The 25,847-nt window shown below is 45.3% G+C and overlaps 1 protein-coding gene across 9 annotated transcripts in view; it reads left to right on the forward strand.

Annotated features, from left to right (window-relative positions):
- The first annotated feature begins 671 nt into the window (after nucleotides 1–671).
- MEF2B (myocyte enhancer factor 2B) overlaps nucleotides 672–25,847 on the forward strand; it is a 32,387-nt gene continuing 7,211 nt past the window's right edge. For 2 of the 9 annotated variants that reach the window (XM_053289544.1, XM_053289553.1), the window contains exons 1-4: nucleotides 672–879; nucleotides 22,739–22,819; nucleotides 23,227–23,430; nucleotides 25,269–25,397. In XM_053289544.1, coding sequence (XP_053145519.1) covers nucleotides 22,766–22,819; nucleotides 23,227–23,430; nucleotides 25,269–25,397 — 387 coding nt within the window. In that variant the 5' untranslated portion in view covers nucleotides 672–879; nucleotides 22,739–22,765. Of the gene's footprint in view, nucleotides 880–7,682; nucleotides 7,911–12,507; nucleotides 12,647–19,754; nucleotides 19,827–20,941; nucleotides 20,963–21,480; nucleotides 21,522–21,575; nucleotides 21,589–22,738; nucleotides 22,820–23,226; nucleotides 23,431–25,268; nucleotides 25,398–25,847 lie in introns of those variants that run through there. The other 7 variants (XM_053289546.1, XM_053289547.1, XM_053289549.1 and 4 more) reach the window with 7 other exon arrangements.

Below are 25,847 nucleotides of genomic sequence, written 5' to 3' on the forward strand. Positions count from 1 at the left end.
TGCTGTGCCCTATTTTTTAATATTGTGTCACGACTGTTGTAAAAGCTACCTTAAATGGCACAGCAGGGAAATGCTTGACTAATAAGCAGAAGGCTGCCGGTTCGAATCACCTATATCGGGCAGCAGTGATATAGGAAAAATGCTGAAAGGCATCATCTCACACTGCGCGGGAGGAGGCAATGGCCAACCCCTCCTGTATTCTACCAAAGACAACCACAGGGCTCTGTGGGCGCCAGGAGTCGACACCGACTTGACGGCACACTTCACCTTACCTTACCGTTGTAAACCAGCTTGCGGTCGTCAGATGAAATGCGGTATACAAAACCGAACTGATTAAAAAACCGATGGTATTCTTAATCCTTTATTTTATTTTATTTTATTTTACATTTTATGTACTTTACTAAAATATACAGACAGAAAACTTTAAAATATAGTTTCTTTGGGGGAAGGGGTTCTGTTTTCCACCACGGACCTTTTACCCTCCCACCCCGTGAACGTGTGAAAAGAGAATATTCCGAGTTAGGGACTAGAAGCTTCCTGGTAGGGCGGGCCAATGAGCTTCTGCATGCAAAGAAGCCGGCAAGGCGAGCCCAATCAGGAAGGCGCGAGGGTGTGGCTATGCAAAAGAGTAGCCTTCCAGGCCCGGCTGCGCCTTCCGGCTCAGAGCGAGCGCGAGGCGAGGCTGTGTTGTTTGCTGTAGGGACTTTTGCAAAAATTATTATTATTATTATTTTGCAATTAATGCGATGGTCCTTGCACGGAGAGGGCTGCGCCTGTCGGGACTTGGAAGAGGGAGCGGCTGCTGGTGAATCCGAAAGGCAGCAGGGCGGACCTCCTTGGCAGGGAAGGAAAGAAGACCGGTTGCACACCTGAGCTCAGGTAACCCGCAGGGGAGAAGTGGGTCTGGAAGGTGAATGGGGCTGGCTCGGAAGGGATGCAGAAGAAGGAAAAACTGGAAGTTGGTTTTTTTTGGGGGGGAGTACTTTGATTTGTCAAACTTTGGCTGCCTCCCGCCTCAAGCCTCGAATTCTTCCCCCGAGGACTGGCTGTCGCTGGAAAAACACTCTGTGTAAGCTCAGAGGGCTGCGCTCGTCGCCCCAGCCCGCCCGTGGTAAGAAACAGCGCCTTCCCACGGATTTCCAAAGCGATTATTGATCCTATGCTAATCCCCCTGAAAATCTGGCATGGCCGAGGGAGGCAGAGCTACGGATTGGGAATGTCCCCAGTTCGAGTCTCTGCCAGGAATGCGCTTGGGTGGCCTGAGGCAGGCTGTGCTATCCGCACCTGTCCTGTAATATATGGGGTGGGGGGGAATGATGATCCTGGGCTACCTTGCAAGGTTGTTGTGAGGATTGTGACCAGATCATGTCTGTGAGGTGTTATTATTTTATGGCGATTTTTAAAGAAGCACTAACAAAGAAGCCAAATGCATGCCATTTGTTGCTCTGCCCAAGGAAAGTGAATCCTGACAAAGCACTGTTGAAACTGACAAGAGAAGTTAGTCATCACATAGAGAAGTTTGTCCCATTGTTGCATTTAATGAGTCTTAGTTAGGATCTGTTGTCTCTGGATACAGTTTCTCCTCTAAATATAAATGCAAACTCTTAAAATTTATACTGGCATGTGTAGCAAAGGAAAACAGCTACTTATAATAGCTGTTTGCTGGGAAGTCCAATACTTTCTGAATTATTTCCATTCCTCCTCCTGCTTCTTTCGAACAGAAAACCCCTTTTCTGAAAATATATAGAAAAAACAATCCTCTTCCTCAGTGCTCCAAAAGTGATTCTCTTACAAACTACAGGACTTTGAACAATATAACTTCAAATCTGCTATTATTTATGAAGTATTTAGCTTTCACGATCCTCTGTGGTGCTCTGACTTGCTCAGTTTGCAGTTCTAATGTGCTAAAAATGGTGCTTTGAATTATTAGTACAAATATATATATGTATGCTGCTTGTCAACAAAAAGTGCTCCAAGCAAGAGAAGAATGAGGATTATGATGGTGGTGCTGATAATTAATGATCATTTATTGAACTTTTTTCTTGCTGAGTACCAAAGGCCGTGGGTGACTTTCAGGTTTATTTATTTTGTGTGTTGCGTGTTTAGCCCAAAGGAATTCAGGGCAGTGTACTTGATCGTTCTCTCCCCCCACCCCCGCCCGTCCCCTACCATCAATTTTATTCTCACAACAACCCTGCAATGTAGGTTTAGCTGAGAGAGAGGGACAGGCCCAAGGTCACCCAGTGAGTTTCAGGGCAGGGTGGGGATTTGAACCTGGGCCTTTGCGAGGCTAGCGTGGCACACTAACCGCTACACCATGCTGCCTTTGTGGTCTCCAGATCTAACCAATGCACCACTCTGCCTCTCCAGCCTGTGTTTGGCTTACAGCTCTGAATCATTTGGCCATTGGTGATGTGTGAACATGGAGGGTTTGGAGTTATGTGATTTTGGTTCATGGTGCAGAAGATGGGGGAATCACCAAAAATATTTAGATACAACTTTTCAACAAACAAAAGTTATCAGAGCAGTTTACGAAGCAAAAGGAATGAGAAAATAGTCCCCTGCCCCCGGGGGCTTATAAATGAAAATGAAGTACAAAGAGAGGCCCCCAGCAGCACCACTGGGGGGGAACCCTGTGTGGGGCTGAAAAGGGATGCTTGCTCTTCCCCTACTAAATATGAGTCACTACTTTTAAAGGTGCTTCCTGGCCCGGGACTGGGACTAGAAGATTTAGACTTTTGGCTTTGGATCCAAAGGGGGGTCTCTGGTCCTGAGGAGGACCTTGAGGAACTCCAGACCAAATGGTTGCAAGTGAAACAGAATTGGGTACTGGAGACATGGTATGGAGAGATGGATGTTCAGTTTTCCAAGGTCTTTGGACCCTTTGTTCTGAATCTTATGAGATCAAGCTTACACCCTAAGTCTGAGAGATTCTGCATTTGGCTGGGTCTGGGGTCCAGAGTGTGGGGAATATCCCGGACATGGCATCTGAAGGGGGGGCCAGGGGAGGAGGAGAAGCCAAGATGCACACGGATTTTGAGGCTGGATGGGGAGAAGTTCTCTCTTCAGAAATTCTAATTTCTTAGACATTTCTAGGACATTTCTTACAAAAAGAGATTTTGGCACTAGACTCTGTTTGAAACCATCTCTTTCCAACTGGGAAGCTGTTTCTCTAGAGGAGATTCTCTGCAGTAATCCCACACTACTAGTGCTGAGAGGGCTTCATTCTGCACATGCCCAGAGACACTCTCAGCTGTGTTTACTTCACATCTTACTATGCTGAGACTGAAAACGAAGACCAAATATGAGCCCCGATTTAGTCAAAGACCCATCTGTATCTAAGCGATACGAGCCTAGGATCGTGTCTTCAAGGGGGAGTGTGTGTGTGTCTGGATTTGTGTGGGTTCTGGACAGAAAAGAATTTTCTCTCTGAATCGGGCAGGGATATTCTGATGTGTCTGATCGATTTCCTGGCCTGCTTCTCCTGCAGTTCCAATTTTAGTGGAGTCTTCGAAACACACTTATTTTCACTTCTGTTGCACAGAACACGTCATGAGTACTTCCCCTTTATTGTTTGTTCAGATTTGCCTCCCTGTTTCTCTGCGGTGCTTCTGTACCATAACTCTAAATGCCACAGGGGTGTGAGACAACATTGTGTGAACCTGTTGCTCTGACCTCTGCCCTCAAAAGGTGACTGAAGGTTTGTCATGCGTATAGCTGACGCTGAAATCTCCTCTGCCTTGCTTGCTTTTGAACAGTAGGTGCTATAACGGTTCTACTTTATACAGAGTATTCAAGGCAAAAGAGATTTGTGGCAGATTGCCTTTCAAGTTTCTAGTTCTTAAGCTTGCAAAGATGATACTTTAATCCTCCCTCTCCTTCAAGGAGTTCAGGCCAGAATTCTCCTGGAATTTGCATTGACAACCCTCCTCTCCTTCTCAAAAATAAAATGGATCTGCCCCCCTCACAAAGTTTCTTTCTCAAAGAAACTTTGATGAAGGTGTGTGCAAAAAACTGAGTCCTGGGTGCATTTCAGATGCACATTTTGGTATTTTGATTTTACCTGCTTGTACTGGAAATGCAGATGACTTCATCTTGAGAACTTTCAGGAAACAGAGTCATTGCTTTATTTTTAATTTATTTATATTTATTAACATGCGGACACGCGGGCGCACACACACACACACCACCTTCAACCGATGACCTTAAACCATAATAAATTGCCTTGCTGGATGGGTCTAAAAGTCTACCCCAGTATCCTGTTTCCAACAGTGACCAACTGCAGACCTCTCTGAAGCCGTCTTGAACAACACAAAAGCAGCAACCTTCTCCTGGTGTTTATCTCCAGCATCTATATTCAGAGGTAGATTGCCCCTGTGCATGGAGGTTTTGTTTGATTTAACAGATGTTCATAGAACTCTTAAGGAGGACTGTGGTCCAAGCTCCCGCTTCCAGCCGTTTCAAGACAGACGTTTCTGAGTAGCATGCAAGCAAAGCATGGCCTTCCTCATTGTTTTACTTGATGGTCGGAGGTAGGCTGCTTTGGAACATGGAGGTTTGATTCCAAATTATTAAAGCAAATAAGAGCGCTGCTGGCTCAGACCAAACATTTATCTCTACCCATGCTCTCTGACCATTCTTAATTTGACAAATCTTTATCCTGTTCTTTCCTTTGTTGCCATTTTCCCTGACTTCAAAAGCCCTGGGTTTTTTAACCTTCCCTTGTACAGAAGGCGCTCAGATTCCTTTGATAGTTCTTGGCTGGACTGTTCTGTCCTTTTTCTCCATCCTTACCAGATTCTTTCAGAGACCCGACCCATGTGCGGAGAGAGTGGCGTGAAAATTTCTGGGATTTTCCCACCAGCACCATCTCTTCAAATCTCCTTCAAGGACAAATGGGGAGAAATTATTTTAAAAACCCGTTTGAGAGATGATGATGGTGCAGCACTTCTGGTGCTTAATTTGGCAGGGGTTGGTGGTGGGGGGGGAGGATATCTTAAATATACTAATTGGTTTCCCCAATCTTCCCATCTTCTCGGGCTTTCCCAGGAGTAGACAGTTTCTATTGCTAATCTCAAATCTGCTTTCCATAATCCAATCCCTCTTCTTCTTATTTTTTTTAGGGGTGAGAAAAAAATTTCTGGGGGATTTAGGGACCACTTTAAATAACTATCTGTAATACTCGTACTTGGGATGCGATCTCCAGAGTCATCTCCACCCCGCTGACGCTTATCCTTGTGTATGACAGGATGGGTTAGATTTTCAGAGTACATTCTGTAGGAGTGGGGTTGCCCAGAGCGAAAAGACAGCTAGACATTGCTGTTTTTCTTACTAGAATTAATAATGTATTTGGCACATTTCTACACCTCCCCATATGCAGTGGTTCACCATCTAAAACACAACGCAGCACCAATTAAAACAATTTAAAATATAGGTTTTTTTTATTATTTATTTATTTAACACACTTCTATACCACCCAAAACAAACTTCACAAAAAACAAAAAGCTAAAACATTAGTTAAAATAAATGACAACAAAAAACCTTAAAACAGTAGTTAAAACAAAATAAATGACATAGTAAAAGTTAAAACATTACAGCAATTTAAATTTTTAAAACAACATTTTAACGATGATAAAATTGTTAAAACAATATTTAATTAAAAGCCTGGGTGAATAGGTGTGTCTTTAAAGACATTTTAAACGTTGTCAGAGATGGGGAGGCTCTTATTAGCAGGTGAGGCCTGTCGTTGACCTGGCAAAGTCATTTTACGTAAATTACAAGTATAAGGAAGTTCAAGAAATTAAATATACGCAATGGAATGTTTTAGCACCATGCTGGGGAAAGGGAAATAAAAGAATCGTGATGAAATTTGTAGGATTTCAACTTCAAACATTCACATCATCATCATCATCATCATCATTATTATTGAAAATAAGTGCTGCCTTTGTAAAGAAGCAGATGAAACCGTGGACCACCTAATCAGCTGTTGTAAAAAGATCGCACAGACTGACTACAAACAAAGGCATGACAAAGTAGCAGGGATGATACACTGGAACATCTGCAAAAAATACAAGCTACCTGTAGGCAAACATTGGTGGGACCATAAAATTGAAAAAGTTGAAGAAAATGAAGATGTAAAAATATTATGGGACTTCTGACTACAAACAGACAAACATCTGCCTCACAATACACCAGATATAACTTGTAGTCGAGAAGAAAGAAAAACAAGTCAAAATAATCGACATAGCAATACCAGGGGATAGCAGAATAGAAGAAAAAGAAATAGAAAAAAATCACCAAATACAAAGATCTACAAATTGAAATTGAAAGGCTGTGGCAGAAAAAGACCCAAAGACCTTGAAGAGCACCTCAACACCATCAGGGCCACAGAAATCACCCTCAGCCAATTACAAAAAGCAGCTTTACTGGGAACAGCCTATATTTTGCGACAATATCTATAATAACCAACAGTATTGATGATAAAATTCAGCCATCCCAGGTCCTTGGGAAGGACTCGATGTCTGGATAAAACAAACCAGTCAATAACACCTGTCTGACTGTGTAAACAAGAAATAATAATAAATTAATCTTTATTCGTTAGCTGCCCCATAACAAATTGTTCTCTGGTCTGCTCACAACAGGGGATTAAAATATACAATAACAAGTTGTTCTAGTAAGAACTATTCTGCCTACTTTCCTTTCACTATCTCTTCAACTGGACGAAATTTGGTTCAAATCGAGGTCCACAAGTTAGATCTCTTGTACCTCAAATGTTCGTGTGTCCACCACCTTGGATCAGGGTGGATGGCATAATCACAAACTACGCCATTGAGGTGTCCCTTTGTGTCTCTACAACTGTACCCAATTTGGTTTATATTGGTTTAGGCATTGTGAAGTTGATGGTGGGGGACACACAGACAGACACACACAGAATGCCGGGTGATCTCATAAGCCTACTGGAAAGAAGGCTGAAAATTTATAACACATTAAATCATAACAGACAAAAGAGGTGAAAAGAAAACACAAAATGCAATACAAAGCAGCTCAAAAACTCATTTTAAAATTAGTTAAAAATCAGACCAAATCTGAAAACCTGAATTTAAAAGACCTGGGTGAACGAAAAGGTCTTTTTAACCTGGTGTCTAAAAGAAGAAAGTGACAAAGCCAGGCGGACCTTACTGGGGAGGCTATTCCATGCGTCCACTTTACTGATTCATTACCATAGATGGCAAATTTGAATCATTGTAGACTTGAATATGAGAAAGGTCTTCTGCTTCTCTTGTTGTTTTTGAATTATTGATCCGATTATTGAGTGTGAGAACTCTGTTCAGAACAATAACAGTTAAAATCTGAGGATTATAGTCAGAATTTAACCTTTAAAAATACAAAAAAAAAAAAAAAACCCTTTCCCTCTGCATATTCCCATATAAAAAGAAGTCCATCCGGCTAATTTCAGTGGCAGGATTGTGCATGCAAAAATTTGGTGTCTGTAGGTAATTGGGACGTAGGACTTTCTTTCGCACAAACACACTCTCAAACTCTTAAAAATATATAATGGATATTTCACCATTGGGGTGCCTGGTGCTGCATGTAATGCCACCACAGGAAATGAAGTCACTTCCCCATGTCTGAAAGAAACTGGCTGGACCGACAACGATACGACAGACAAAGTTCCCTGTAAATCCGTCTAAGATGATGCATATCGGAGCAAAAGAATAACAATCCTATATTCTGATGGAGAATCTGAACGGAGAGTAACTAACTTGGAAAGAGATCTTGGGGTTGTGGAGGACAGCTACTAATAACATAAGAAGAAGCCGGTAGGATCGGACCGAAGTTCGGTCTAGGTTTGTATCCCGTTTTTGATTGGGGACAGCCAGATGCTTCCAGAAAGCTCCTGAGCAGGGAAGGTAAGCAATGTCCCTGCTTGTCATTGAGCATCTGGGTTCTGAGTAGACTGCACCTGTGCAGGGAGGTTCTATTTAGTTACTGTGGCTAATAGACACTGACTGACCCATCAAAAGGCATATGGAATGGGGTTGCTGGATCGGTCCAGTCCAGTAACCCTGATTCCACATGCCCTTCAATGGATCTATTGGAACCTGCTGGCATCCACTTTCCAGGATCAGCCAAGCATCCTGCTTCCAACGGTGGAAAGCAAGATGTCTCTGGGAAGCCCATGAGACAGGGCTCGAGGGCAGCAGCATTCTCCTGTAATCCCTCCTCAGCATCTGGTGTTCTGAGGTAGACTGCTGCTGGGCAAGGCAGTTCTTTAGCTACAGTGGCTGCCATTCAAAAAATCTCCCTCTACATGAATGTGTGCCTAAACCGCTTTTAAAAGACATGGAAGCTGGTTAGCTCTGTGGCCATCCAACATTCAGAGTGTGATCTGGTCTGGGTTCTGTCCTCTCCCAGTACCAGCAAGGTTTCATACCTGCCTCTTCCCCATGGAGAGAGTTATAAGCGAATAATTCTCCGCTGGCTTCCCTTCTCCCCACCTGAAATTAATTTCCGGCAAGGCCTCGCCCTCAGGAGAACGACACTTTCGGCGGTGGAAAGTTTCCCAGAGCTGCTAACTTTAGACCCAGGCATTTCAGCTGCAGAGAGAATTAATTTAACAGTTCGGAGGTTTTCCTGGCACTGTCTTCTCAGAACCTGAAATTAAGTGGTGTGTGTGTGTGTGTGTGTGTGTGTGTGTGCGCATGCGTGCGTGTGCGCATGTACGTGCACGCATGTTACTAGGATCAGGCCTGGCTTATCAATTCTGTTTCATGTTTAAACAGCCTCTCCGATTCGAATCCCAGCTGGTACTGTATCGGGCAGCAGCGATATAGGAAGATGCTGAAAGGCATAATCTCAAACTGTGCAGGAGGAGGCAATAGTAAACCCCTCCTGTAATCTACCAGAGAAAACCACAGGGCTCTGGGGTGCCAGGAGTCGACACCGACTCCTCACCTTTAAGCACTTGCAGGTGGGGTGTGAGGGTGGTGGCTGTATTTTGTCCTGAAGATTTGGCATTTGGGGCTAGGCTGCCTCTGAACGTGGAGACTCAATTGTGACAAATAGCCCTAGATTGCTCTAGCCTTCATACACTTCCTCAACCTTTTTGAAAACATGGCCACTATTGCATCTTGTGGCAGTGAGTTCCCCCACCCTACGCACTAAAAATGGCCTTGCTGGATTAAACCACGGGCCCCGCTAAAATTTCCCCAGGATGTCCACAAGCAGGGCACGAAGGCAGCAGACCTCCCCTGTTTTGTTTCCAGCATTTGATAATCTGAGGTAGACTGCCTCTGACCATGGAGGCTTGCTTGTTTGTTCTTCAAGGCTGGGTGAGGTGGTGGTGGGGAGAATTTTGCCGAAACTCTCTCCCCCTGCTTGCCGAGCAGAGATGGCCTCTGTGACCGGAAACACAAAAGGGGGAACTTATATACCCCCAAAATAAACTGAGACTTTCACTCTTTGTCACTCTAGAAATTAGCCACACTCCACGTGCTCTCGTTCTGCTGTGTACATTGCCGAGTCAGGGGCGTATATATAGCAGCCAGGGGTTTTTTACCCTGTGAAAAAGCTATTTATAAACCGCAATCGTACAGAATCTATTAAGTCAACCCTTGTATAATCCCAAAATAGGTTTAAATTCAATAATGCAAAAATGTTGCGCGTGTCACCTCCTAACGAGTAAACGCAAGCTGGTGCCGCTAAGCATTTAAAAATTTAAAAATCAGCTTTTTAGTTTGCCGAATTGCAGTGCAACTTTCAGGAGCTTAAAGTGACTTATCCCTTTTTAAAAGAATGATTCAAAAGCCACAGCAAGGCAATGCCATTTTCGGGCCCGATTAAAATATCACAAACAAGTGAGCAAGGTTTTGAGTTCCGCAGCACTCTCCTTCCGGCAGAATCAACTCAAGAGGCAGGGAGAGAAAAGGTTGGCAGGGTGTTGAAGCCCCCAAGCGAGCAGTTTGAGTATTAATATGAAGGAAAGGGGGTTAGGATGGTGAGCCAGCATGGCGTAGTAGTTAGAGTGCTGGACTAGGACTGGGGAGATCTGAGTTCAAATCCCCATTCAGCCATGAGACTAGCTGGGTGACTCTGGGCCAGTCACTTCTCTCTCAGCCTAACCTACTTCACAGGGTTGTTGTGAAAGAGAAACTCAAGTATGTAATACACCGCTCTGGGCTCCTTGGAGGAAGAGCGGGATATAAAATAAAAAATAAAAATACATGCTTATTTGCAAGTAAGCCCACTGAGTCCAATGGGGCTTCCTTCCAAATATGTCTTCTATAAAATCACAGCCTGGGAGACTATAAGAGTAAGGATGATTTGTGTCTCTGCATAAGTCATTGTTCTGTCCCTGGTCTTGTGGTAGCAAGCATGACTTGTCCCCTTAGCTAAGCAGGGTCTGCCCTGATTGCATATGAATGGGAGACTAGAAGTATGAGCACGGTGAGATATTCCCCTTCTTAGGGGATGGAGCCGCTCTGGGAAGAGCAGAAGGTTCCAAGTTCCCTCCTTGGCAGCATCTCCAAGATCGGGCTGAGAGAGACTCCTGCCTGAAACCTTGGAGAAGCTGCTGCCAGTCTGTGAAGACAATACTGAACTAGATGGACCAAGGGTCAGTAAATGACAGCTTCCTATGCTCCTGTCTTCCTGATTGGAAGGAGGTGACCCAGAACAGCAACTCATATGGAGATGTACCTTTTTCTTCTGGGGTAGCCAATTCCACTGCGTCTGTTCACCAGGAGTGAGGCTGCTGAACGATTTGGAGTTGTAGCCAAGATTGAGACCAGGTTGAGAGATCATTCAGAGGCACATCAGCAGCCTCCTTTTAATGGCTGCATTTATAGGCGCACCCCCCCCCCAACGTTGCTCGAATCTGTTTCCCACACCTCTAGAGTGCCTCCAGCAAATGGTTTTAGATCATTGCATCAGGAATGCTAGCAAATACCCTGTCTTGCACCCTTGCCCTGCTAGGACAAGGCAGGCTGCACCTGTTGGATAGCCACCTTGGACCCCAGCTTTAAAAGCACCAGAGTTCTTCTCTCCTGCTAGCTGGAGCCCCCTTCTTGGCAGGCAACCTATTCCTGCGGTCAGAGCTGCATTGGGCTGGTGGCTTCCGGCTGGCCGTCTTATTTTGGTCCCTGGCTTGGCGTCGCTTTCGTAGGTTCAATGTTTCCACATTATCCTTCCCAGAGTCCAGCTTTTTGAAGAACTGCAGGAAAAGGTGGCTGAGAATGAATCCCTTCGGCTCTTCCCCAAGGACAGAGCTTAGGATGGTAGATCCTGGGGAAATACAAGGAAATTGCCCCCACTCTTCTGCGACACCCTGCTAAGGAGGGTGGAGGGTTTGGATTTTATTTTTCTTTTGTTTGTAATAACTTTGCCCCCCTCCCTCAAATCCAGCCCCAGAAATATTTCTGACTGGTCAGTTCTGAGGGGAAGGATATTTTTGCATCCGCAGACCCGTGCACCTTTACTTGGATGGGAGATTTGCAGAATTTTAAAAACTTGGTTTTAAATGCCATTTGGTTTCCCAAAGTCTGGGACTTAATGCTCCAAGACAAAATAGCCTCAGATTTAAAACAAGACCCTCACTTGACTAGGACACAATTTTATTCTAGATGGCAACCCTTTTGGCTCTTTCTCTCTCTCCAGGACATGGATCAGATTAATTTAGCTGCTGAACTCCATGTGATTGCCACTTGGTGACTGAACTATCTTTTTCTTTCTCATATTATAATATATGGTACCTTCATGTGTTCTGGGGGTTCTGTTGTCATTATATTGGATAACCTGGTGTATGTAATTGAAGGTTATAGCTGTCTCTGCAGCAAATTTTTAAAAAAATCAACATATTTTTATACCGCCCAGAACGCACGTCTCTAGGCAGTTAACAAAAAAATAAAAACAGAGAATAAAACATTAGTTATAACAAAAACTAAAATTTTAAAACATTACAACAATTTAAAAATTTTAAAGAATATTTTAAAACATCATTAAAACCATATATTTTATATATATATATATATATATATATATATATATATATATATATATATGGTTTTTTATATATATATGGTTTTATATATATATTATATATAAACCATTATATATATAACTACATATATATGTAGTTGATATTTGCAGGATTTTTGACGGTCATGATTTTTGTTCACCCAGTTTCAGAGAATTATACCAAGAGACTCCTAGTCTCGGATGGGTCTGTGGCGTGCATATTAGTCATGACAGCTAAGTGGTGCCTCTATGTTCAGGGGCAGTCTACCTCTGAATACCAGTTCTTGGAGACAGACAGACTGGGTGGGGGGTTGTTGCCTTCCTTGCTTGCTTGTGAACTTCCCGGAGTCCTTTGGCCGTTGGAAACGGGATATGGCCAAGATGGGCGTCTCTGGTCTAAAGGTCAGCCAAGGTGATTCTTCGGTAATGACCTACCAAAAAACCCCTCCCAATTATGGATTTTCCATTGGTCTTTTTTTTTTTTTTTTTTAGTATTTCCCGTAAACCCATCTGCAGGGTGGCTGGCAAAATCGCACAGGTGTCTGTGAAAGCGGCAAGTCCTGCGTGCCAAGCCGGGGGTATTATTAATGGCGGTGCCCGCTGACGAGCCATTTGCATCACGGCAGAGACGGTAAACTTCCTACTCGGAGCCCTAATGAGAGCTCCGAGATGAGAGAGAAGCCCCAAGGGGCGTGCTGTGTTTTTCCATGCGTCTGTTCACACCTCTGCTGCGCTGGCGTCAAGGGACAGCCTGCGCTCCGCGGAAGGCCAAGGCTTCGCTAGAGGTGTTAAGTCTGCTAGGTTGCACAGCTCCGGGCTGCAAGGAAGGGCTTAATGGCACTCTGTAACCAAAAATCCCCGCATGTAGAAATCTAGTGTGTCAAGACATGCTGCTAGGTTTCTACATGTGTGGGTGGTTTTTGGTTTTTTTTTTTGGTGGTTTTTTTTGTTCTCAAACTTGGGTCCCCAGATGTTGCTGGACAGAAATGCCCATCATCTCTAGCCACAGTGGCCAAAACGGTGATGAGTGTCTGGGGGCACACGTTCGAGAAACCCTGCTTTATAGCAAGGAGCTAAATGGGGAAGTTCCATGTAGCTCTCATGACTGAAGGCCCTTAACAGCCCTCTCTTTCTCTGTCAGATCTTCGAATCCTTTTAAAGGCCGTTTAAACGCCTGCTGATTCACGTGTTCTTGTGTGTTTTTTGTCCCGTTTGAGAATGTGATTTGGGCTGACCCCAATTTGGAAAATTTCACTCCATTCGTTTCCCAGCTGTCTCTCCCCTTTTCATCCCTTTTTTATTCCAGAGCTGTGTATGAACCGAAGTTCATGCCCCGGTTCTAAGCTGAACTGGCTTGTGCCGCTGCCGAACCGGTTCAGCGGTTCGAGTGCAGTGCCTGGTTGTGGGGCGGGGGGGGGGCATGAGCGGGACCTTTAAATGTGAGTACAGCAGGTCCTTCCCTGCTCACCTGCCTGCTCTGTGTAGCTTCCTGCTGCAGCAGTGTTCTCTCAAACAGCCCGCACACGGCACCAGCACACATATGGCCTCCGCACATGCTCAGACACAGATTTGTGTGGTCAGCAACAGCTATCAAATTGCTCTGACCGGTTTTTGTTAGACTCCATCACCATCACCATCGGCCGTCCCTCACCAAATCCGTTTCTCTCTGTGGCAACTTCCTTTTTGCAGGGATAGAAGCCCTGGAGAGGCTTTATTTCATTCATTCATTCATTCATTCATTCGATTTACATACCGCCCTTCCAAAATGGCTTTAGCAGGAAAGGTTTTGTTTTGAAACCTAAGCCCAGTTCCAAAGAGGTTCCCCGTTCTGCCTCTGTGCCAAGCAGCTTTAAAAACGGGATTAGAGAACATCATCATGGAGGAGTGGTCTGTGGCCGGTGATTGGTTGTGATGGCTATGTGGAGCCTCCCTAGCTGGATGCAGTCTATCTTGCAATATGGGAGCGACAGTGAGAGTGGGCTCTTGCCTTCAGTGTCCAACTTGGGGGGCTTCTCGGCGGTCTTCCTACGAATCGGGAAGCCAGGCTTGATTCACTGTCTGAGCCGTCCAGGCACGTTCTGCTGTTTGTCCAAAGTGGGGGCTCTCTGCGATTTAACAGGTGGAGAACAGCTGCCCCAATTTCAACCCAGCACAGCATCTTTTCCAGTAGCCATTGCGGGTGTCTCTGTTGTGGCTGTTATTTTATTTATGTATTCATATTTAATCCATGAAGCAAGCCCACAAATCTTGCCATTGGTACCAGTGCGGAGGACGGAGGGCATGAGTAATGCTTATCGTGATTTTTAGAAACGTCTACCCCGCTAGGGATGGGGAATGGGTGGTGGCATTGTTGCCTTTACCGCTCTCTGTCTGTTATCACCCCTTCTTTAGCCTTAACCACACACACAGACACCCCAATGATGACGGCACAATTGTAGTCATTTCTGCAAGGCCAGGCTGGTTGTAATATCTTGATGGAGTCCTCTTTGGAGGACTTTCCTGCCAGTTCCCATTCCTTGGACAACATCAATGACATTTTACAGTAGTTCTTGTGATTTTGAAGCCTCTTGGCGCTTTTAAGGCACCATGGCAAATTTGGCTGTTGCAGCAAGCCTGATGGCCAGGGCCCTGAACGCCTGAAAACACACGGAAAGCTGAAAGTCTTGCAAAGCTGTCTCCTCTTTTCCATCTCTCGGGGGGCAGGCCTTGTCAAAAATCGGTGCGCATTCATGCCACCCCAGCTGGCTTATGTGCTAATTGTAAGCCCTTTGGGGCAGGGAACCATTTTCTCACACTCTTCTGAGACGGGGACTGCTTCTGAAAATGTTCTGGTTGAGAGGTGGTACATAAATATTTTTAATACTAATCGTATGTTGAAGACAGATCATCCTGGAGAGAATCTATCGATGTGGTCACTAAGAGTTGTCAATCAATCAATCATATGTGCCTTATTCAAAGATGTCCCTTTGCACTAATCCTGCAGGGAAAGCCTGTAGTAAGTATGCATTTCTTTATCACAGCCTGCTTTCCCTTCAAAGGGAAGAAGCAGGAGGAGGACAAATGGGGCTGACCCTCAGAAACTGCCCCTCCACTAATCTGCAGGGTGCTGGCTGCAGGCTGTCTGAGACGCTTGGCTTTCATTTTTTAACAGCAAGTTGCTAGTCCTCATGGTTGCAAAGTGGTACTTGAGAGTCTGTGATCAGTGCCTGCTGAAATCCTAGAAGCTTGGAAGGGTGGCTGCTGCATCCTCTTTCCTTCCTCTGCTCTGTGGTGCTGGTTTAGTGCCCTGGTGATAAACAAGGGTGTCTCTAAACGCACGCAGAGTGCTTTGCTTTCATCTCTCAGGAGCGTGTTCCTCTGATCAGGACCTCCACATCCAAAGGTGCTGTTTTGAAGTGGGCTGAGTCCTCTGGATTCCTTGCCTTTAGAAATAGACAATTTCAAGGTTTTTTAAAGTCCAGATTGCGATATTTGGGTCTGCATGATGTGTCGGCAATGGCTGTATTCTGCCTGCCTTGTGGAAATGGAGTATCATAAGCAGGCCTGTATGTACACCATATGTGGTGGTGGAGAAGAATTTTAAAAATACAGGCAATCCAATCTTTTCTCCAAGAAAAATGGATTTGATAGGCAGTGCGCATTATGCACTGAACACCTTATTCTTAGCATGCCTAATTACCAGCCGCAGTGGAAGAGGGAGGCATCACGGGAGGGTGTTGAAATTACCGAGTATTTTTTTTATTCAGCCAATTCTGAGGTTTCAATCGGTGTTGCTAGGGATGGAGGGAATTCCTCCCATTCCGTTCCTTCCTTCCTTCCAGAAGTTTGTTCTAAGCTGCGTTCCGCTCCTTCTGAATTCCGGTTTCACTGACTAGGAGAATTCCTCCCATTAGTTTCGAAATTGGAGCAGTTTGCTGTCGCATTCAGCTCATCAGTCTCCTTGCCCTGGTCCCGTATTACTGATGATGCACAAATTCATAGAGCCCTGCAAAAAAAAAGCAATTGCCATATAAGTGTACAAGTACAGACTCGCAACACAATGTTGCAGTGTGTCGCTGATATGTGGGGGAATGGCAAATGTGGTGGGTTTATTGTGTGACTGTGTGTGTGTGTGCATGCGTGGGCACAGGCGTATGTGTATGGTGATCAGCAGATTAACAGATTCCGGGTCCAACTCCCCGCTCCGTTCCTCCGGAGAGTTCACACACGTGCGGGTTTTTCCCTCTTACTTTGTGGGGGTTAAGCCTCCCTCGTGCCAAGAGTATAAATGGGCTGGACTCCTTTCACCTCAGAAACATAAAGGTGTGAAATGGCTGGTGAGAGAACTAAAGAGTTTTAGACACCTCCCCCCCGCCCCCCGTCCTCAAAAGGGTTGTATGACTGTCTCGAGTCAAGGGACGAGAAATTTTCTTGAATTTCTCTTCAAGCTGAGAAATTTTCTGCTCTTTTGGTTCAAGGCCTCAACTCTGCTCCCCCCGCCACTGAATTCTGTTAGCCTAGTTGTCTGTTAACTGCCCTCTGAGTCCACAAACATTCCATTCCACTGAGTTACATTTGGTAACTCAATTAACCCTTAGGAGTCCTCCCCCACCCCCACCCCTTCAGATTGTTGTGAAACCAACATTTCTGTGGGTTACCCCATCTGCCGATACCTCTGTCTTGCCTGCAGTTGCTCCAGTTGCTGTGTCCATAAGGAAAATAATACTTCCAGCTCTTCTGGAAATTGTTATAAATGACGTGACTGCATGAAGATACATTATGAAAAAGAACTGTGATCCACTTTTTTTTTTTGCAGAGTTTTACCATGTGGGCCTGAGCACTGAGAAAGCACCATGCAGTAGGGATGTGCACGAATTGATTTTAAAATTTGATTTGTGCCCAAATTGAATCACCCCTGATTAGTTTTGTGTCCGAATCTGTCCCGCCGAATCACCCCAGATTCGATTTTGATTTGATTTGATTTTGATTCTGATTTATTCAGACCACTTATAAAAGCCCTAGGAGCACCAAATTTGGTTGGTGGGTAGGTCCCCATGGGTGCCACACACCACCCAAATTTTAAGGCAGTGGGGCACTTGGTTGATTTTTAATAATTTTCTTTAGTTTTTTTTAAATAGTGGGGATTTGAAGTCACCCTATCCTAACCCTAACATGGATCACCAGCTTTTCTTTTCTTTTTTTAAACGAAGCTCTAGCCCTTGTAGAAGTAGAGTTACGGAGCAAAATGTGTGGTCACTATTTTTCAAATATTTGGATTCTTTGGTGTAGAATGACTTTTTCTCATAATGAATCTCTATGAGGAGTTATTGCACACCTTCATTTCTTCTGTTCATTTTGACTGCCATGTGCCAACTACCCCCCTCCACCTGTTAGATAGTGGGATAATGAGTTTATTTTTTTAGGAATATTGAAGTGTTTAGATTCTTTGGTGTCTTCATTACACACCTTCATTTCTTCTGTTCATTTTGACCCCAATGCTTTGCAGGTGGGGGTGGGGAATTAATGGCATCCTATGTGCCAACTATCCCCCAACTCACAAGCCACTGGGTACTCAGTTTATAATTTAGGAATTTTTGACGTGTTCAGACTCTTTGGTGTGTAATGAATCCTCATAGGGATTCATTATGAGGAAAGGTTATTGCAGGTTGGAGGGGGTGTAGTTGGTACATGGCAGTTGACAGTTGGCACTGTCTAAAGACAGTCAAAATGAATAGAAGAAATGAAGGTGTGTAATGAATCCTCATAGAGATTCATTGAGGGAAAGTTATTATACATCAAAGAATCCAAACACTTGAAAAATAGTGACCACACAGTTTGCTCCATAACTCAACTTCTAAAAGGGCTAGAGCTTAGCTTTAAAAAAAACACCCCAAAAACGAAAGCTGAGAATCTGGGGAAATTAATAGGATGAATCCGAATCTTGAATCGGTTTGAATTGAATCTGGTGTGATTAGATTTGGATCCGAATCTAGCCAATGGACCACAGGGGTGATTTGTTCTGTCTCGAAATTGCCCGAATCAGCTAGATTCGGGTACAAATCAATTTGTACCTGAATCAATTCACACATTGCTAACACACAGAGGGAATTGTGACCCATTTGTACAGGCCATTGTATCAGATTGCTTTTTTATGGTGTGTTATCGATGCCCAGGGTACATCCATAATACCAAGGAGAGAGAGAAAGATGTATGAACTGAAGGAACCCAAAGCTGCTTATACCTGCAAAATTTGGATATCGTTTTAAAAAATAATTAAACTACTTATGTAGTTTGGCAGTTCTCTTGGACCCAAAACTGTCTCTGTTTTCTCGGGCTGAGGCAGTGGCCAGGATTGCTTTCTATCGGCTTCAGCTGATATGCCAACTATGTCCATTTCTGGAGATAAACAATCTCAAAAGAGTGGTACATATTTATTCATTCATTCATTCATTCAATTTTTATACTGCCCTTCCAAAGTGGCTCAGGGCAGTTTACAATTAAAACAAAACAATTAAAACCAATAACAGTTAAAACAAAAATATAGACAATATAAAACATCAATTAACAATTAAAACATCATAAAAAACAATTAAACAACCGGAATAATTTAAAAAAAAACCACATACCCTGAAAACCAGGTAATAGCATTAAAACAATTTTAAAAACCTGGAAGGCCAGGCCAAACAGATAGGTTTTAAGGGCTCTCCCGAAGGTCAATAAAAAATTCAGATTGCGGATTTCTGCCGGGATGCATTCCCCAGCCCAGGAGCAGCTACAGAGAAGGCCCACCTCCGTGACACCATCATACGAACTGGTGGTAACTGGAGACGGACCATATGCTGGTAACTTCCAGGCTAGACTTCTGTAATGCTCTGTGCATGGGGTTGCTTTTGTGTGGGGTTCAGAAATTGCAGTTGGCGCGGAATGCAGCAGCCAGGTTGGTCTCTGGGGTTTCCCGAAGACACCACATACCCCTATTTTAAAAGAACTGCCGTGGCCACCAATCTGTTTCCAAGCAAAATACGAAGTGCTGGTTATTACCTATAAATACGAATATGAAGAATATTTATAGACCGCTTTTCAACAAAAGTCCCCAAAGCAGTTTACATAGAAATAAATAAATACATAAATAAACAGAATGGCTCCCTGTCCCCAAAGGGCTCACAATCTAAAAAAGAAACATAGGATAGACACCAGCAACAGCCCCTGGAGGGATGCTGTGCTGGGGATGGATGGGGCCAGTTGCTCCCCCCCTGCTAAATATAAGAGAATCACCACTTGAAAAAGGTGCCTCTTTGCTCAGTTAGCAGGGGATATAAAGCCCATAATGGCTTGCGTCCAGGGTATTTAAGAGAGTGTCATGAACCTTGCCACTTACTGAGATCACGTGGGGAAGTTCGGTTACAGTTCCCTCGGGACAGGGCCTTCTCTGTGGCTGCCCCCGGGCTTTGGGATATGCTCCCTGTCAGTATAAAAGCTTCTCCATCTCTGGCTGCCTTAAAAAAAAAAAAAAAAATCATTTCACACCTGTCTTCTCAGACCTTTTGCAAAAACGGTTTTAAGATGTTTTTGTTAGAACTATTCTTAAAAGATTTTATGCTTTTAAAATTGTTTTGAGTTTTATTTACTGCTGTGTACATCACCTTGAGTTCTAAGTGTTAGGCAGTTTATAAATGTTTAAAACAAATAAATAAAAGAACCATGGATTCCTTCTATAATGTTTCCTCTTTAGAAAAAAGGCTGTGTCATTTTGAAGCGCCAAAATCCAGGAGTAAACTCAGAAGAGGAACATTTTGAAAGCAGGGGAGAACTGGACATGCTGCCCACTCAGGGTAGCTGACTCCTTTTTATTTTCTAAAAAAATGATTTTTATTCAGTGATAAACTGTACTGGAGAACCTTCCCACTCCCTCCCCGGCTCTTTCTCTCTTTCCGGTCTTCTCTAATGAGCTTTCCAGGGAGGAGATGTCTGATGAAACCGACCGTCTCCTTACATAAGCTTATGCCTGCCTACGCTGATGCACGCATACCCCGGTGGGCCAGCGGGAATTCGGGGACAGGATGGAATGACGTGCCAAGCTTTCTTTTGAATCAGAATCTAGTAGATTTTGCATTTTCAGGGAAATGTATTCTTCAGATTTGTGGCCCGTCCTCCTCATGGCTTCTGGGAAGGGTGGGAAAATCCCTGCTGGGCACGCCGAAGGTCCCAAGTTCAATCTTGACAGCATCTCCAGGTAGAGCTTGGAAAAACCCCTGTCTGGAAATCCTGAAGAGCTGCTGCCAGTCCGTGTGGACAGTCCTGAGCCAGATGGACTAAGGTCCTGACTCCATAGGCAGCCACTTTGTATGTTAATTGGCCATGTCCAAAACTCTCAAATCTAAAGAGCGTTAAAAAGGGTTAGAACTCTAGGCCGGAACAGCAGTCCTTTGAACTGTGATATTAAATCTTTCGGTCCTTCGGAATACAGTTTCAAAAGTTGCAATGTGAATTGCAGAGGGGAACTGGAACTAGGGGAGAGGCATACACCAGCCATTTCCTGAAAAACCAGACTTTAGCAATCACCCCAAATTCATTCATTCATTCATTCATTTGATTTCTATACCGCCCTTCCAAAAATGGCTCAGGGCAGTGCACACAGAGAAAGAACAAATAAATAAGATGGCTCCCTGTCCCCAAAGAGCTCACGATCTAAAAAGAAACCTAAAATAGACACCACCAGCCACAGTCACTGGATGGGTGCTGTGCTGGGGGTGGATAGGGCCAGTTGCTCTCCCCCTGCTAAATAAAGAGAATCGCCACCTTAAAAGGTGCCTCTTTGCCACGTTAGCAGGGGTTTGTCTTTGCTTCCAACCTTCAAGATCAGTTACATGGAGCTGAGGCACCCTGCAGATGCTTTCCCGGGCCTGTCGAGTCTGATTCATAACCTGCCTCTGCTAATGCCTGCCTCCAGCAAAACTGACATTTGCCGGTAGACTGCTTCAGAACATGGAGGCCATTTTGCCTAACGGCCAGTGACAAAACCTTCCCCCCACCGTGGGCCTGGAAACTGCCTTTCCCGGGACGGCGAGGAAGCCAGTTCCTCTCTCTTCTGCCCTTTGAGTTCTCCTCCAAATGCCCGCAAACACACGGCCTCATCCTGCACAACGTGGCACATGGGGGGATGTGGCTGTCCTAGTGGGCGGAAGAGAGGGGACCCTTCGCGAAGCTGCACCCCAGTTCCCAGCTTTGAGTTCCTCCTGATTCTTGTGGCGCTCCTGTAAGCTCGCCCTTGCTGGGGGCCGGAGGGCCGAGGCTTCCCCGCGGGAATATTTCCCGGTTTCCCCTTCCCACCACGGCAGTTCCTCTGCAAGCGGCTGGCCGCGTCCCTTTTAGCGCCTTGAGTGGGTGTCGGCAGAAATTGGCACTGCCCGAGGTCATGGGAACCCCGTCATGGTTTCCTTCCATCCTTTTAAAATTAGCTCTGAAAGGCTAAATATAGCCCGCAAAGTTTGCCGGCCAGAAGCGAAGACGGGAGGATGTCCGAGTGGGTGAGCGGGGGTGGGGGAATGAACACTGGGGAAATCCAGAATTTCCCAGTAGTTGCCGTTGATTTCTGTAGGTCTGGCTTCCTGGGTCAGGGGGTGGGGGTTTCTGTGTCTGGAGATGATGGATTCACATGTGGGGTCCTCTGTTGGGTTATAGCAGGGAGGCAGCGTGGTTTAGTGGGCCAAGCCCTGGGTTCAAATCTGCCTCGGCTAAGAATCTTGGCATCGGCAGGTTCTTGCTGCCTGTCCTCCGCCGGCAACGTGAGTAGGGTAGTTGGCTGTACCGTCGGCATTGGTGCAGAATTTTTGGCGAGGAGGTTAGGGTGGCGTCCATACTGCAGGCCGGAACTACTTTGAAGCTGAAACCCCTGGGTTGAAATTGCAAGGCTAAACGTTAGAATGCATTTCCTGACTGGAAGAGCTGTTGGACAGTGGAACAGTCTGCCTCATGAAACCTTCGCGGAAGGTTTTCAGGCAAAGGCTGGACAGCTATCCCTCTGAGATGCTTTTGTCTCTCCGAGAGGTTTTCATCTGTTTCTTGATTTTTTACTGTGTTTGATCTTTCTTTCTTTCTTTCTTTCTTTTTGCTGTTTTTAATTCTGTGCTGCCTTCATTGCTTTGTTGTTGTAAACCACCCCAAGCGGTATTGTCCTGGAGAGGCAAGATATAAATATATTAAATAAAAATTGAGTGAATGAATGAATAAATCAATGCCATTGCAGATTCCTGCTGAACAGGTTAGCCTCCTGGTGCTCTTGCGACTCTAAATGCCTATGTGCCACATGGTTCCTTGTCACGGACAATTAAACCAGTTTGAAACTGGTTTAAATCCTTCTCAGATGTGTCCTGGCTTTCTTAAATGAGCTTCTAAGGAGTCCCAAAGCTTCCCTGTAGGTGTTTGATTAAGACTATTTTTTGCCTGCTTTCCTTACGGAAAGTAAGCTTATAAGATCACCCCACATTGTGTGTGTGTGTTTCTCCCTCCCATCGATTTTTTAATGCCTGAACCAATATGAACCAAAGCAGCTACAGTTGTAGGGAACCCTCAACGGCATAGTTTGTGGTGATGTCACCCACCCCCGTTAAAGATGCCGGACGTGTGAATGTTTAAGGCTGAAGTGGGCTAACTTGTAAGGATGGTAATTGTCAATTCAGGTTATAGTGCAAGGAAAGTCGGCAGATTAGTTCTCACCGAAACTGCTTCTTCTTTTCTTCTGCAGAGCCGCCTTCACCTCCACTGAACCATAATGGGCCGGAAAAAGATACAGATCAGTCGGATTTTGGATCAAAGGAACCGGCAGGTAAGTGCCTTTTCAAAATGGGCAGTGCAAGCATGAGCTGCCCCCTTTGCTAAGCAGGGTCCACCCTGGTTTGCATTTGAATGGGGGGGCTACATGTGTGAGCCCTCTAAGGGATTCCCGTTAAGGGATGAGGCCACTCTGGGAAGAGCATCTGCCTGCTTGCGTGCAGAAGGTCTCAGGTTCCCTCCCGGGCAGTATCTCCAAGATCAGGCTGAGAGAGACTCCCGCCTGCAACCTTGGAGAAGCCGCTGCCTGTATGGGTAGACCATCCTGAGCTAGATGAGCCGAGGGTCTGACTCAGTAAATGGCAGCTCCCTATCTTCCTATGAGCTGCTGTGCTTTGCTCTTTCTGTCTCAGGCGGCTGAATTTGTGCCTCTTCTTCCCGGTTGCATCTCTCCTCTCGCAGGTCACGTTCACCAAAAGGAAATTTGGGCTGATGAAGAAGGCCTACGAACTCAGCGTCCTGTGCGACTGTGAGATCGCCCTCATCATCTTCAACAGCACCAACCGTCTCTTCCAGTATGCCAGCACAGACATGGACAAGGTCCTGCTGAAATATACCGAGTACAGTGAGCCCCACGAAAGCCGGACCAACTCGGATATCTTAGAGGTGAAATCTGGGGGCACACCTGGAATTCTGGCCCCATTTTCTTCCTGGGGGGGGGGGAATTCTCTCTATTGGGTTTTGGAGAGATGTTTCTTTTTTAGATTCTGAGCTCGAGTCAATTTCGACTCCTGGCGACCACAGAGCCCTGGGGTTGGCTTTGGTAGAATACAGGAGGGGTTGACCATTGCCTCCTCCCGCGCAGTATGAGATGATGCTTTTCAGCGTCTTCCTGTATCGCCGCTGCCTGGTGTAGGTTTTTCCCATAGTCTGGGAAACATACCAGCTTGGATTTGAACCAGCAACCTCTGGCTTGCTAGTCAAGTCATTTCCCTGCTGCGCCATTAGGTGGTGTGTGTGTACACACGTGTGTGTGTGTGTGTATAGTGTATAGTGTATATATATGGAAAAGTGCTTTTGTTGAAAAGCAATATATAAATAAATATTCATCATTGCCAGCGTGTCTCACAACAACAAAGCAATTAAAACAGTACAGAATTTAAAATGGCAAAAAATAAACCACAATATAAAATTAACAAATTGATTAAAACACCTCCGAGAGATAAAAGTGCAGCTGACTCATTAGGAATCCTCCATCCCTCATGACCCTGAATTTCTGAAACTTGTACAGCTGCTGGGTGAATTGCCGCTGCTTCTGTTCCTTCTGTGTATTTGTGTGGTTCTTTTTTTACATTCATATCTTGCCCTTCTCCAAGGAGCCCAGAGTGGTATATCCATGGCTATGCTTATCCTCACACCAGCCCTGGGAAATAGGTTAGGGTGAGTGGCAAGCCCAGAGTCACCCAGGGAGTCTCGTGGCTGCGTGGGGGATTTGAACTCGGGTCTCCCTGGTTGGGTCTCCTAACCACTGCACCACACGGTATCTCTTCTCATACTCTTCTGCATTACTGGTGCAGACATTATTGTGTGCATTGGCATGACACTTTACCAAAAGAATCTCCGTGCACTGACCCACCTGATGATTTCAGGGTTGCACTTTTGCTGTGGCTTATGAATGCTTTTGTGTACGTTGGTCACACAGGGTGGCAGAAATATTCCCATGAACCAAAAGCAGCAGCAAATGGTGTGCCCTCCACCGTTAACTGGTTACTGAGAACTAATTGATTCTAAATTAATGTTAGAAATTCTAGATAAACTGGAATTCAGGCGAAAAGGAATTCGGGACAATAAGGGAATGGAGAACCAGCGTGGTGTAGTGGTTAGAGTGCTGGACTACGACCGGGGAGACCTGAGTTCAAATCCCCATTCAGCCTTGAAACTAGCTGGGTGACTCTGGGCCAGTCACTTCTCTCTCAGCCTAACCTACTTCACAGGGTTGTTGTGAAAGAGAAACTCAAGTATGTAGTACACCGCTCTGGGCTCCTTGGAGGAAGAGCGGGATATAAATGTAAAAATAATAATAAAAAATAATAATGGAGCCCCGGCTTTCCCCCTCACATGGGTGATGGACATGAAACTCATTCTACAATGAATATTTATATACGATGAATATTTATCTACCGCTTTTCAACAGAAGTTCCCCAGCGGTTTACACAGATATAAACAAACAAATAAATAGAATGGCTCCCTGTCCCCAAAGGGCTCACAATCTAAAAAGAAACATAAGGCAAGATACCAGCCACAGCCACTGGAGGGATGCTGTGCTGGGGATGGAGAGGGCCAGTTGCTCTCCCCCTGCTAAATAAAGAGAATTGCCACTTTTTAAAGGTGCCTCGTTGCTCAGTTAGCCGGGCAGAGTGAGCCATTCTGGCTTGGGCTGGCCTGTCGTGTGTCTGTGTGTTTTCTAACCGTTTCCCCACATGCCGTCCCTTTGCTGTGCACAGACTCTGAAGCGTAAGGGCTTAGGCTTGGAGGGCCCAGAACTGGATCTCGAAGAAGCCCTGGACCCTGCTGGGAAACTGAGGCGTCCCAGCGAGGGCGTGGACCTGACGTTGACGCGGCCGAAACTTTGTGTGAGTAGCGACTTTTGGGGGAAGTGTTTGGCATGGACCTTCTGTGCTGGTGCCTCCCCGGCCCCTGACCACCCCGAATGCATGCTGGTTTAGGGTTCTCCTCTTTCCCCACTGCCAGCCTCGGATCTTATGCAGTTGGGGGCTGGAAGAAGCCTAGGAGAGGTGACCTGCAGACAGATATGAGTTCGATCATACCAGGTTGCTTGGCTTCCCAAGCTTGCAAACTTCTCTTCCTGTGAGAGAGACCCCATCGTTTCCTCATCTGTCGCCCCATTCTCCCATTCTAGATAATCCTGCCTTCCCATGGCTAGCCTTAAGGGTCAGCATTTCAAACTGCCACCGGCCGAGTCTGACCTTTGTTCCATCTAGTTGGGTATTCTGTACTCTGACTGGCAGCAGCTCTCCACAGTTTCTGGCAGCAGCCCTACCTGGAGATGCTGCCAGGGACTG

This window comes from Hemicordylus capensis, chromosome 2, assembly GCF_027244095.1.
Source record: "Hemicordylus capensis ecotype Gifberg chromosome 2, rHemCap1.1.pri, whole genome shotgun sequence".
Lineage (NCBI taxonomy): Eukaryota > Metazoa > Chordata > Lepidosauria > Squamata > Cordylidae > Hemicordylus > Hemicordylus capensis.